At 35.2% G+C, this 14,398-nt stretch overlaps 1 protein-coding gene across 6 annotated transcripts in view; it reads right to left on the bottom strand.

Moving 5' to 3' along the window:
* Positions 1–14,398, bottom strand: part of OXR1 (oxidation resistance 1) — a 461,155-nt gene that overhangs the window by 46,071 nt on the left and 400,686 nt on the right. For all 6 annotated transcript variants that reach the window (XM_018058341.1, XM_005689166.3, XM_018058343.1 and 3 more), the window contains 2 exons: positions 10,054–10,206; positions 2,082–2,266 (listed from right to left, as the gene is read on the bottom strand). In XM_018058341.1, the coding sequence (XP_017913830.1) occupies positions 2,082–2,266; positions 10,054–10,206 (338 nt within the window). The remainder of the gene's footprint in view (positions 1–2,081; positions 2,267–10,053; positions 10,207–14,398) is intronic.

Here is a 14,398-nt window from a genome sequence, read left to right as displayed (position 1 = left end):
TGGTGACCTCTGGATGGTGAAGATGGGTAACTCTTTTCCTCTTATTCTAGTATTTGATATTTTTATAATGATAAACTTAATTTTTTTGTGCATAGGATAGGTAAATTTTAGTTTTTAAAAAGTATCAGTTAGTTGAAGTCCAATTCCTATCTCTGCTTTCCTTGCACTGACTGATTCACCTTAAGAAATCCAAGCATCTAGTCTGTGCTATTAAATATGTAACAGTGTCACCTACTGGTGATTGACTAAAACTGCACATACAGGGTCCTGAAAGAAAGTGAAGTGGGGCTCTGTGTAACCCCGGGGACTGTAGCATGCATGTCATGCTGTTCCATCCATGGGATTTTCCAGGCAAGAGTCCTGGAACTCAGCAAAAAGATTTGAGAAACTATCCGTAGAAGACCCTTAGGTAAGAGATAAAGTTAAGTAAATCCAACAGGACACAGATTTAGATAAGTGTTTTTTTTTATGTCAGCCATGCTGCTATTGTTCCTGAACAATACCTTTGAAATCAACTTCCCAATATAAGACAGAAGAAAACCAATAAAATCTTATACACCTCATTTTTACCATACATAACATTATTCTGCAAAATCACATGACTAATTTATCTGATCTGTTGCCAGATATTTGTTTTTAATCAGTTCATAAGGCAGGATTTAAAGAAATCTCTTTTTGGAGTAATTTTTAAAAAATGTTTGGATCAAATAGATGGTGTTTCCAGGTGATGTTCTAAATGATAAAAAAAGTTATTTAGAAGAGGAAGAGGAAGAGTTCCACAGCATCTGTGTAGAATAGTTATGTACCATACCACATAATACTCAATAAAATCCCAAAGTATCCTAACACAAATGGAGAATCAGGTCAAGAAAAAAATCATCTCACTCATGACTGACATAGCTATAATCCTGATTCTCTTTTAATCTAATCCTTCACTCCTTCACCTTTGTGTTACCTCTCTACCTGCCACAGTAATCTTTATTTTGCTCAGACTGATTTTGGATGATGATATATTAAATAACTAACAGTAGAGGCAATCTTAGGAATAATCTGCATCTCTAAAGATGAGTTTACCACGCCAAAATAGTTATCTATTGGGGTAGGAGGTATAATGGACATTCTTAAATAAATGATTTCATTCTACCTTAGGTATTCTAACAATTTATATAGTCTGCCTCAGAGAAAAAAATAACTTTCTCTCTTTTGTAAGTAGTTCTATCTCACAAAGGTTAATTTTAAAACAATCATTATCAACTTTGTAGGTTATTACAGGGACAGAAATCTCAGTATCAGTTAAAGTGAAGACAGTTTTTAAACCGTTGACAAAGGAATGACAAATTATGAAGAAATAGGGAAGCTCTTTTCTATTTCAATTTTCTTCCTTTGTACTTTCCTATTCCTTTCTTTGTATACCTTTTATTTTCTTCTTTTATTTATTATCCTTCCCTTTTCTCTCTGTCATTACTTTCACAGGCTGTGCTGACCTGTAACCTCACACCTGTTCCCTGAAACACACAAATTCCATGACCAGTACATTCTAAGGTTAACTTTACACTTGTGCAATCTATGGGTCTTCTCCCCTATATTTTATACTTTATTGAGAGAGAAGGATGCAAACATATAAATCAGTAAATAAAAGACAAAGCTGCTCTGGTTTTACCAATGTCAGGTCTTTGCTCATGACCTCTCCCAAATCCCACACCCAACTCTCCAGGCTCTTCTAAGGAAAATTTGAACGGTATCCTTGATTACTTATATTACTTTAAATTACTAATAAAAATAACTTAGAATTATGAATTCTGTATCTGAAGAAAAAGGGCTGGTAAACACTGAATTAAATGAATACTACAGGTTACTTTAAAATATCAGGTTCTCTGATCAAATATGCAAATATCAATTTAAAACAATTTCTAACTATTCCAGTGCATAAAGAATAATCTTTTCAATACTATATATGTTTCATTACTGATAAAATGAAAAGCATCTATAATAAAACTACTAAAAGATACTTAAGAGTTATTAGACCAAGGTCAACTAACTAGATGGAAAAAACTGCAAAGGAGTATAAATATCACTCTTACATGGGTAAGGATTCCTTTATTTTGCTATCCAAAATTTCTTTGTACATTGCTGCTGACATCACCTCTTCCATTGGACACATGATGCCATATTCCTCACAGCCATTCTCTTGAACCAATGGGTCAGTTTTATGTGGATCAAACATTATATTGTTTGGTGTAACTAGCAATACACCACTGACTGTGCCCTAAGATGAAAAAAGAAAATAATGTTTAATCTTCAAAGTTTACATTTCCAAAAATTATTTTAGATATTTTTACTGATTTTCTTCCCATGTTAGGCTACCTACCTTATACAAAAGTAGTACACTCAAGCACTATGGCATTCTCATGAAAATGTTTTTAATAATACCCAAATTTTCCCAGTAAATTCTCCTTGTTAGCAGGGCAAAGTCCAAAGAATATTATATTCACCGTCAATCAGTCAAGTCAGGAATTAAAATCTGCAGCCTCAGTAAACTGTTGAGTTACATCAGCAAGATAATTGCAGTAATGTAAGGAGGACTTTATAGTCCTCCAAAGGCATGAGCCCTGTTTCACATTGTGCTGTTCACTCACCAAAGGTATCAAATAGTTTCATGCAGACAATGCAAGTTTAATAAATAATGTGCCTATAACCCAATCTACTATAAAAGGAAAATAGTATAATCTGTTTAAAGTATCTTTAAAAATAAGTCTCAACTTTACTTGACTCCGCTAGCCTAGTTATGTGGCCTTGGGCAAGCACAGCCTCTGGGGCTGTTTCTTCATCTGTAACACAGGATAGATTAGATGACTTCTATGACTTCTAAGGCATATGGCATCTACCTTAATCATGAAAAGCTATGACATTTTAAATATATTTATATAAATAGCAATACAAATATAAAGAATCCAACCCTCTAATCTTACAAATGAGCAAATTGAAGTACATAAGAAGCTGATCCCACTAATATCAGCTAATATTTACTGAATGCTTTGTATGTACCATGCTTTATTATATTTTTCATTTCCTCTTCATAATTATAGTTCTGAAATGAGAATGGAGGCAAGAAAATTAAAATTGAGAGAGGCTAGGCAATTTGTTATAAATAATCAACAACACAACTAACTGATAAGTGGTAGGACTAAGATCCAAAATCCAAAAAGTCCAATGCTTTATATTATAATCTCTCCACATTTGAGTTACAAATATTAATCACTCCAACTCAAGTACCAAAAATTCTTTGGGATTCCCATACTATTTATCCATTTATTTACTTCTGAAGTACTGTTGATTTACAATGTTTCTTTGATTTCTGCATAAAGTGATTCAGTATTAGTAGGTGGGATCCTCTCATCTGGCCAATTAATAATGCCTGCTCTGACCCTGGTCATAATATGAATTTTCTTCTAAGCTACTCAAGCTCAATCAGAACAACAAGCAAAATTCAGCCAAGGGAAAAAACCTCCCACAATTATGGGATGGATTTATGAGGTTAACATCAGGCTGTGGTCATTTCAGATTTAAGGCCCCCTCTTCCCATGGACAGAGGAGCCTGATGGGTTCCAGTTAACAGGGTCACAGGGTCAGACACGACTGAAGTGACTTAACACTTAATCTTGAGAACAACTAAATTATACTAAGGATAACCAGCCTAGTAACACTAGGAAATTGGACTGGGAGCTTTATGCACAGTGCCAATATATAATTTCCCTGAAAGATAAAGATTAGTATAGAACAGACTACATCAGATGACCTGAGAATACATTGGGCTAAACCTAATAGAAGTTCCTGGCTTAATTCTAATTATGATCTTAATAATATTGCTAGCTATATTATTTGTACTTTGCCAGTTTTACAAGATTATTGTTTCTTACAATACCAAAGGTATAACTGAACCTCCAATGAAAATGATGATGACTAGGTAATATGAAGCAGTTGATCAAATACATAGGTCTGTATGGTATCAATGATTGTAATAGAGTAATTCTAGACATGGGAGGATAAAAGAAGAGGGATTACTTTCCTGAATCATAATTAGAAGACAGATGTCCAGAGATCTTTGACTATAAAGACCTAGTCCCGGAATAGCACACTGAATGGCCTATCAGCAAAATCATCACCTAGGAATGAGCCTTCCTAGCTATGTGGGATGGATGGTCATGAAATGCCTCCCAAAGTATGATTGAATTTAAGACCATGATGGGGCCCTGTCAACTAACTGTCGTTTGCCATGGGTACTTGCCATCTACCTCTACAAAGATTAAATTGTTTGCTATTGCAGCTGCTGACCTTCAACATCCCCTGAAGGAGTTTAGGGTGGAGAGCAGAAAGGTGGCACTCTCTGCTCTGGGAAAACTGGTAGGGCAGGTCTTTAGATCATTAGATATACTCAGGAGCTGATTTTATGAGCCAATTCTTGCATCTCTTCATATCTAGGAAGGCACTAAAATCTTTCATGGTGACAACTGTTTCCTATGACTAGGAGAAGCTTCATGAGACCAGTGGAAACTTCCTACCAAAAATTGTTGCTTGATTGCATGTATTCCCCCTTTACCAAAATCACATATATACTGTGCTTCCCCACTACCTATTTGAAAAGTTTCTAGGAGCTATCTGAGGTGCTGCGCATGTTGTGCATTTTTTTAAGTCAACAGAGTTAATATATACATTCTTTCTTAATCCCATTTTCAAACTCGCATTCCAGAGCACAGGCTCTATGGCATGCAGGTTTAGTTGCTCCTTGAGAATCTGCCTGCAATTCCCCCCGTTTGATTCCTGGGTTGGGAAGATCTGCTGGAGAAGGCATAGGCTACCCACTCCAGTATTCCTGGGCTTCCTTTGTGGCTTAGCTGGTCAAGTATCCACCTGCAATGTGTGAGATCTGGGTTTGATCTCTGGGAAGATCCTCTGAAGGAGGGAAAGGCTACCCACTCCAGTATTCTGGCTTGGAGAATTCCATGGACTGTATAGTCCAAGGGGTTGCAAAGAGTTGGACATGACTATGTGACTTTCACAAGACAAGACAAGAATGTGGAATCTTCCTGGACCAGGGATCAAACTTGCGTCCCCTGCACTAGCAGGCAGATTCTTAACCACTGGACAACCTGTATATTTTTTTGATTATGGCCCACACCAAGGTACATCATAATTAAATCGATCAGCAATTTAAAAAAAATTCAATCAAAAAATAGGCAGAAGATTTAAACAGACATTTCTTCACAGAAGACATAGAGATGACCAAGAGATACCTGAAAAAAGATGCTCAAACTCCTAATTATTAGAGAAACACAAATCAAAAAATACCAGAAGATATCTCCTCACACCAGTCAGAATGACCATCATCAGAAAAATCTACAGGACTTCCCTGGTGGTCCAATGGTTAAGAATCTGCCTGCCAACACAGGGGACACAAGTTTGATCCCTGATCCAGGAAGGTTCCACATGCTGCAGGGCATCTAAGCCTGCAGGCCCTACAGCCCCTTTAGTGGACAGTATGGAAGTTACTTAAAAAGCTACAGATAAAGCTACTCTATTATATAGAGCTCCAGTAATCCCACTTCTGGGCATATATCCAGAAAAAAAAAAACATGGTTTGAAAAGATACACACATCTCAATGTTCACTGCAGTATTGTTTACAACAGCCAAGACATGGAAGCATGCTAAATGTCCACTGACATAGGAATGGATAAAGAGAATGTGACATATAAATCCAACAGAATATTACTCTGTCATTAAAAACAGTGAAATAATGCCAAATACACAACATGCTTGGACCCGGAGACTTATCATACAAAGTCATGTAAATCAGAGAGTAAGGCAAATATGTAGTATCGTTTACATGTGTAATCTAAAAAAATTTATACAAATGAATTTATTTACAAAACAGTAACAGATTCAGATTGAGAGAACAAACTCAGGGTTGAGTAAGGCTAGGTGGAGAGAGAGATTGGGAGTTTGGAACTGACCTGTGCACACTACTATATTTTAAATAGATAACCGGACCACAGTGGCCCAAGGGCAGCTAGACGAGGAGGGTATTTGCCTTGCAGAGCAACTCATATCTGTGGCCACACAATCCACCTCCCCCACCAATTCCCACCATGTGTGTCCATTTGGCCACAGAGCCAGGAGGGCGCTGGGCTCTGGGCACTGAATGGGTGGCTACACCAGACCAATGGCTATGGCAACCCTGTCTATGAGCCTTGTGGTGCAGCTGTCATGCCTGGCCTCAACCCATGGCTACGTACCTTCCCGTTGGCAAGGGACTCACTTGCACACTGATAACCTTCTTCGACCTGGCCTGGGGGCCATGTATTAACTTCCCCTACTTCTAAGTCATGGATTCAGTGATTCTCAACATCTGCCTGCATCTACATATTTAGAGTAGCGAACTTTGTGGTACTGAGGTTGGGGGAGGCAGCAGGATGGTTGCCCTCCACCCCCAGCTCACCTCCTCTAGAGCAAAGTGGCCAGATCACCACAGGAACACACACTTGCTGGCCTGTCCTGCCAATGACCCATATTTTCATGTAAATTGGTGACTAGAAATCATTATTTGTGGAAAGCTTGCAATATAACCAAAAAGTCTAAGATTAATGAGAAGTTGAATCTCAAGGAAACAGCTAATTCAAGAACAGAATTTAAAAACTTGAATATCCCCAGAAATAGCTGCAAAGCTCTTGCATGCATAAAACAAAAGATAGCACAAACATAGGAAAGTGACACTGAGCATCCTCTCCACAGGACATCCTATGGGGAAAAAAGGAAAAGTTACTAATGACTTCAGTGAAGATAAAATGTACAAAAATGGTCCAAATAGAAAGCAAATCTTCCAAATTAGAAAAAAGAAGTGAACAGACTTCCAACTGAATAGAGTCAATTCTAGTCAATAGATGGATAAAGTTAGAAGCTAATCACATTATCTGGAAAGCACACATTTCCTCATCCCAAAAGAAAAAACAAGGGCAAACAGAACCTACAGGGAAAAACAAACATTTCAAACAGTACAAGGAGAGCATGCTTCAAATATGAAGCAACATCAGATGTGACTGTTTTTCAACCACTGCCTGGAGAGTGAGAAAGGGAATCTGAATACTGGCACACGTGGATCAAGACTCTGCAATCACAGAAAATCCAATCATAGTGTTCAACTTTGCTATTCAGTGAACAGTGTTTAGATAATCATCACAATGGAAATATTAGTTACGGCTTTTCATTTTTAGAGTAAATCTCTAGGCAAAGCAGGGAAGACTTAATTATGGTCACAGAACAGAAAGGGAGTATTAACCAACTTTGACAAGTACAGGCAACAAGTTGGTAGGTAGAGGGGAGGAAATGGAATAGTGGTGTTATTCTCCTGAATAAGGAAGTTCAGAAACTGTCTCTAGTTGAAAGAGTAAGACAAATTTAAAGTTATATTATTAAAGTGAATATTAAATATTTAGTGAATATAAAGTGGTTATATTTTTAAAGTGAATAAGGTAACAAACAGAAGAGTTAAAAATAGTTGACACAACCATATGTGGGAGGGGGGTTAGAAAAACCAAGGAGACAGCAGAAAATCAGTAGAAAATGCCTCATGTCATCAAGTTAAGGAACATTAAGAAAAGCCTATTATTAAGAAAAATGGAGTTAACCTCTAAACAGACATATATAAAAGATTCTGCCTCTGGGTTGGGAAAACAAAAGTTGAGAAGTATGGGCATGGATCTACTGCTTTTCATTATATGCCCTTTTGCACTAGTTGATCTTTTAAAGTCCTTTATATGCAAGTATTAGATTAAAAATTAAAACTTAAAAAAAATAAGATAGCTAAAGCCCAACTGTATAGCACAGAGAATAAGCAAATGAAAAGATGCTCAATATCACAAATCATTAGGGAGGTATAAATTGCATTACCATTAAAGACCAACAAGCATAACTCAAATATAAAACACTGACAACAGGGAGTTCTGGTGAGCATATGGAGCAACAGCAACTCTCAGTGACTGCTGGCAGTAAAACAAAATAATGCAGCCACTTTGAAAGGCAGTTTGGTAGTTTCTTATAGAGCTAAACCCAGTCTTACCACATGATCTACCAATCACACTCCTTAGTATTCAATCAAAGGAAGTAAAAATATATGTATACACAAAACCTGCATATTCTATACTCCTTAAGTGTCTAAACTTGAAAGCAACCAAGATGTCCTTCAGTAGGTGAATGGAAGAACTGTTGTACAGTCACAGCAACAAAAACAAGTCATCAAGCCATGAAAGGCATGTTGTTGTTCGGTCACTAGGTCATGTCCTACGTTTTGTGACCCCATGGACTGTAGCCTGCCAGGTTCCTCTGTCCATGAGATTTTCCAGGCAAGAATACTGGAGTGGGTTGCCTTTCCTTTCTCCAGGGGATGTTCCCGACCCAGGGACTAAATTCGTGTCTTCTGAATTGGCAAGCGGATTCTTTAGTGCTGAGGCAGCAGGGAAGCCCATGAAAGATATGGAAGACTCTCAAATGCATGTTGAAAGAAGCAAGTCTGAAAGAAGCAAATTTCAGGATTCTATAATAACTGTATGACACTGACAAATTGAAAAACTATGGAGATAATAAAAAGATAAGTAGTTTCCAAGGGTTCAAAGAAAAGGATGGATGAACAGAACACAGAGGATTTAGGGGGCAATGAAACTACCTTGTGTAATACGGCAATGCTGGATACATGTCATTATACATTTCTCAAAACCCACAGAATGTAGGACACAAAGAGTGAATCCTGATGTAAATTATGGAATCCCACTTTAAGAATAAGACAAGAAGAGAGAAACCAAGTTAACACTAACCAAAAGGAAGCTGAAGTGACAACATCCGTAACCATCAAAGCAGATTTCACAGCAAAGAATATTACCAAGAATAAAGTTTTTCATAATTAAACAAATCAACTCATCTAGACAATTTAAGAAACCCAAACATTTTTTGTACGTAAGCACAGAGTTTCAAAATAACAAAAACTGATAGATGAGGAGGGGAAAACAGACAAATCCACAATTATAGATTTCAACATCCTTCTGTCAATAATTAATAGAACAAAATCAGTAGGGATACAGAAAATAACACTCAACTTGACATAAGTGATATTTATAGACTACTTCTCCCAATAAAAGTTGAATACATATTCTTTTCAAGTACACATGTAACATGTATCAAAATTTACCACATTGTGGACCATAAAACATTAAGTTTTCAAATATGTTCTCTAACCACATGGAAAAACATTAAAAATCAGTAACAGAAAGATATCTCAAAAAACTCCAACTAACAAAGAAACTAAACTAAGACACTTCTGCATATTCCATGGGCCAAGGAAGAAATAAAGAGAAAGTAATGATAAAAATACAACATATCAGAACTGTGGATGAAGTTAAAACAGTACACGGGAAATTTATAGCACTAAACATCTATCTCAAATGCTCATAATTTATGAATTACAACTATAAAGAAATGGTTTTCATGTGTGACTTCTCAAGTCAGTAGTCAGTGTCATATTATACTTACTTTCTAAGAAATATGTGAATTTCTTCTGAACACTGTGGTACTTTTACTCTAATTTCCTTTAAATACCACAAGTTCTCTGCCTTAGAAAATCAACAATTGTGATAGATAAAACACAGATTCAAACTGCATTGAATTCTGGCCAGGATAGAGAAACCCTGCACTTGCTAACCTTTTCTTAAAAAGTTTCTTTTTTCCCCTGTGGTGAAGGAATATTTAGTCACTAAGTCACGTCTGACTCTTTTGCAACCCCATGGACTCTAGCCCACCAGGCTTCTTTGTCTATGGGTTTCCCAGGCAAGAATACTGGAGTGGGTTGTCATTTCCTTCTCCAATGGTGAAGTAAAAGAACTGCCTATTTCACAAGATTATCTTAAAACGATCACCATGTGCTGATGCTGATGACTAAAAATATAAATGCAAACTGTCATATTTTACTAATAAAAAATGATTAAAAGTTTTTCTAAAGTGCTATTTCTTACCTTGCCACTGGTAATATATCTGCAATTAATTTTAAGAAATTTCTCAGTAAATGCTTCTTCCTCCTCAGAAGTTGAAGATACAACTCGTGCAGGTCGAATAGCAGTAAAAGCAGATGAGGGAGTTGCTTCTTTTGGGTGGACTACATCAGGAGTCTTTAAAAAAAAAATAAGATAAAGGCATTTCAGTGAACTAAATAAAACTAAGCACATTATTAAAGCCAAATGAATAGCTTTCCCCAATAAGTACTTTTCTTCTCATCATATTCTGGAGATCAGCTCAAAATGTTTTTATTATTTAAAAATGGGAAAAAAGTCACTTTTTTTACATTTGGAAAAGATCTCCAGCACAGCTAAAACTTATATTTTCAATTACTTCTTTGATGAGAATATATTTATATAATGATATTTTTTAATATATATATATATATACACATACATATATAAATCATCATGAGAATGTTGAAAACCATCTCTATGGCCATCCTAGAGATACACACAATACACACACACACATTCAGTTGCTCCTGAATTGAATGACTGGTCCTGATCATTTAATAAATCCCTCAGGTGTTGGGACAGAGAAAATGTGAGGGCTTGTCCGTGAAACCTAGGAATTCAGCAGAATCCATTCACTGAAGAACTTTTTAAAATTTCAAGCTATAATGAGTTTATCAGTAACATTTTATAAGGTATTAATTAGTTAGATCATAGGTTCTTAACTTTTTTGATGTCATGGAGCATTTCCACAGTGAAGCCTATAGACTTCCTTTACAGAATGGAATTTTTTTTGAATACTTAAAATAGAGGATTACAAAGAAAAACAATTACATTGAAACACAATTATCAAAACACTTTTTAATTAGATATATAGGTATATATGATTCTTTATTAATATATTAAATAACAAGATCTAGAGATGACTCTTTAATGATAATTTTGAAGTACATGGCCATAGACAACATTCTGTGATATCTACAACAATACTAAATTGATTTGAAAATATGTGAGTTCTGCTGGGGACAAAGTCACAGGTATGTCTGGTTCTTTTCTGTTTACTGTTTATAGTCTTAATCCTTAAAAATGTTAGATTTCACTTAAAACTTTTTATATCCAAGTTCACAGAACTCATAGTTCTCCCAAAGATCAGTATTATATACAAAAATAAGACAATTAGACAGGTGCCATTTAATCTCTGTTTTAAATACCTCTAATGAAAGCATTTCATGTTTTATGAGTAAATTCACAATAACATAAAATGTTTTCATAATAGCAAGGTTCTTCAGAGTTTTGAACTAAAACCTGCCACACTGTAATTAATACCTAATAATTATGACTTATCCTTTTGAAATAATAAATAAGACTGCTTCTTCGTCGATCTCACAGACTCATATACTTGAAAAGAACTACCAAATTTTAACATAATTTTTCCTACTCTAGTAAGTAGATCTAATTTCTTAAGCCTATATGAGGAAAGAATTTTTAGACTTCCTTTCTAAACTTCATATGCCCTTCCTAAAATGGAGGGTTGAATCCCAAGCACTTGAGCAGATATCCAACAGATATTTTTGAAAACAGACCAGTTAAGAACACTATAAAACAACTACACTTAATATACTACAGCTATATTTTTTAAAAATCTAAAATGAAACTGGATTTTAACGCTGCATGACACTGTAAATCATTATCAATCTTTTCATTTTATGATGCAAATTATTAACTTCATATTCATCCTGTTGTGTCTGGCAGTACTGTATCTAAGAGTTTTGTATCATATATAAATTCATTTACCACAGATAATAATTAAATAAGGGACATTAATAATAATCTTAATTGGAGCCTTTATATTTAAGTATTATAAAAACCATAAGACATATACTCTTGCCTTTATTTACTTTTATTTATTTTTTTTCATTACCTTAATTTTTGAGCAAACTTATACTTGGCTAAATTCAGCAAATTGCCCAATGAGTAAGATGAAGCTGAGATGAAAACTCACGGTGCCAAAAAATAACTAGTGAGCTTAACTAGAATACTATGTACTTTCCATTTCAAATATTCCTCTAAATGACTGTGTGCACAGGGGGAAAAAGTTAATACAAAGACATCGGAAAGTCCCCTGCAAGTTGGCACAAAACTACAAATAAAGTTTGTGATGTTGTTCACTTACTCTCAAATCAGGTGAAAACATCATTTACTATACAACCGTAGTATTCACAAAAACTGTATGTACCTTGTTATACTGTCAAATATTTCCCTTAAAAATAGACCTCATAGAACAGTTTGCTGTTGTTACATCACAGTCTCAAATTCTATTATACAACTCAGTATCATTAGCAATTCCAATTTGTCAATGTAATCCTATTAAAAATAACACAGATTAGTTTAACAAATGCTTCAATTATAGCACAAAAGAGTATTTCTTTAAAAGAAATCAAAATTGTCTGGAGGAATCATAATCAGACTTCATTTTAACTTACATACATATTGATGGCAAAGCATCAGCATCTCTGTATTTCTGTGAATTTACAAATTCTGTTTCTTAATAAGGTGATTTTGAGGCTTATTTCAGTGCTTTCTGAAGCTTCTTTGTGCAATTTTGCTTTAGCCACTAGGGATGGAAAGGTTCTTAAAAATATAGAATTAAAAATTATCAAGCCTTAATAATCACTTCAATTGTTCAAAAGTGCAAAAGTAAAGCAATATTATGACAAGTGATCCAAAAAGGCCATCTTTTTTTCTGTACAGTATGATTAAGTATTATATAATTTGTAGACTATTATTATAAATCATTATCATAAGCTAATTAGCAACTACAAACTCTCCTTTTCCCATGCTGCCGTGGCTTTATTGAGGTTTTGCTCTTTAGTGACTGAAAATATGTAGAAATGTTCTCTGGTAACACATAGGTAAAGGTATATAAAATTTGAGGAAGAAAAGCCATACAAGGCATAGAAATACCAACATTTTATTTCATACAACATAAATAATATAATCTAAAAGAAAATATTATTTTTAAAGCAATGTACATTTCTTAACCAGTAAATATTGATGGGTACCGTTTATTTTGTGTAAATTATTATGTTTAACTATCACTCTCAGAATTTATTTAAACTCCACTTCTTAAGAATTTGAGGCTTTTAAAACCAACATGCAGAATACAATAGAATACAAATAAAAAATAAAAATATTAGAGTGAAGAAAAACTTAAATGCAATTTTATGTGTTGTACTTGGGAGTTTTGGATCCGGCTTTGAACTTTTTGACTTCCCTGGTGGCTCAGACACTGAAGCGTCTGCCTGCGATGCGGGAGACCCAGGTTTGATCCCTGGGTTGGGAAGATCTCCTGGAGACGGAAATGGCAACCCACTCCAGTATTCTTGCCTGGAGAATCCCATGGATGGATGAGCCTGGTAGGCTACAGTCCATGGGGTCCCAAAGAGTCGGACACAACTGAGCGACTTTACTGACTTCACTCACTCACACTTGAACTTTTTAGCAACCAGGTTAAAAAGCAAAGAAGAATCAGTTTTTAAATCCTAATTATGAAAACAATGCTCCCATTCAGAATCTAAAGAAAACTCTTACTCAGTAATTTATTTGTGATGTTACAAATAGAGACTTCTTCTATATAAAGAACTGCTTTCCTAAAATCTACATAAATCTAAGTCCTACTATGAAGTTCTATGTTTTCACATATTCCAAATATAAAATTTTGTTCTAAGAATATAAGACTAAGTTATAATTAGAGCACCATCATTTAAAAAGCACATACTAAAAATTGTAACTCCTTAATAAACTCCTGGTTTTTAAATTAAGTTTAAAAGCACCAAAGCTAAATTATATTATACAATAAGCAGATAAGACAATTCATGTGTTATTTATACATTTGGCATTTATAGTTATTTAATTTCATATAAAGATGGGCTCAATAAAGGACAGAAATGGTATGGCCCTAACAGAAGCAGAAGATATTAAGAAGAGGTGGCAAGAATACACAGAAGAACTATACAAAAAAGAGCTTCACGACCCAGATAATCACGATGGTGTGATCACTCACCTAGAGCCAGACATCTTGGAATGTGAAGTCAAGTTGGCTTTAGAAAGCATCACTATGAACAAAGCTAGTGGAGGTGATGGAAATCCAGTTGAGCTATTTTAAATCCTGGAAGATGATGCTGTGAAAGTGCTGCACTCAATATGCCAGCAAATTTGGAAAACTCAGCAGTGGCCACAGGACTGGAAAGGGTCAGTTTTCATTCCAATCCCAAAGAAAGCCAATGCCAAAGAATGCTCAAACTACCACACAATTGTACTCATCTCACACGCTAGTCAAGTAACGCTCAAA

This window comes from Capra hircus, chromosome 14 (assembly GCF_001704415.2).
Source record: "Capra hircus breed San Clemente chromosome 14, ASM170441v1, whole genome shotgun sequence".
In the NCBI taxonomy this organism is placed as follows: domain Eukaryota; kingdom Metazoa; phylum Chordata; class Mammalia; order Artiodactyla; family Bovidae; genus Capra; species Capra hircus.
The sequence above is the reverse complement of the archived record's forward strand: the minus strand, read 5'-3'. Positions and strand labels throughout refer to the sequence as shown.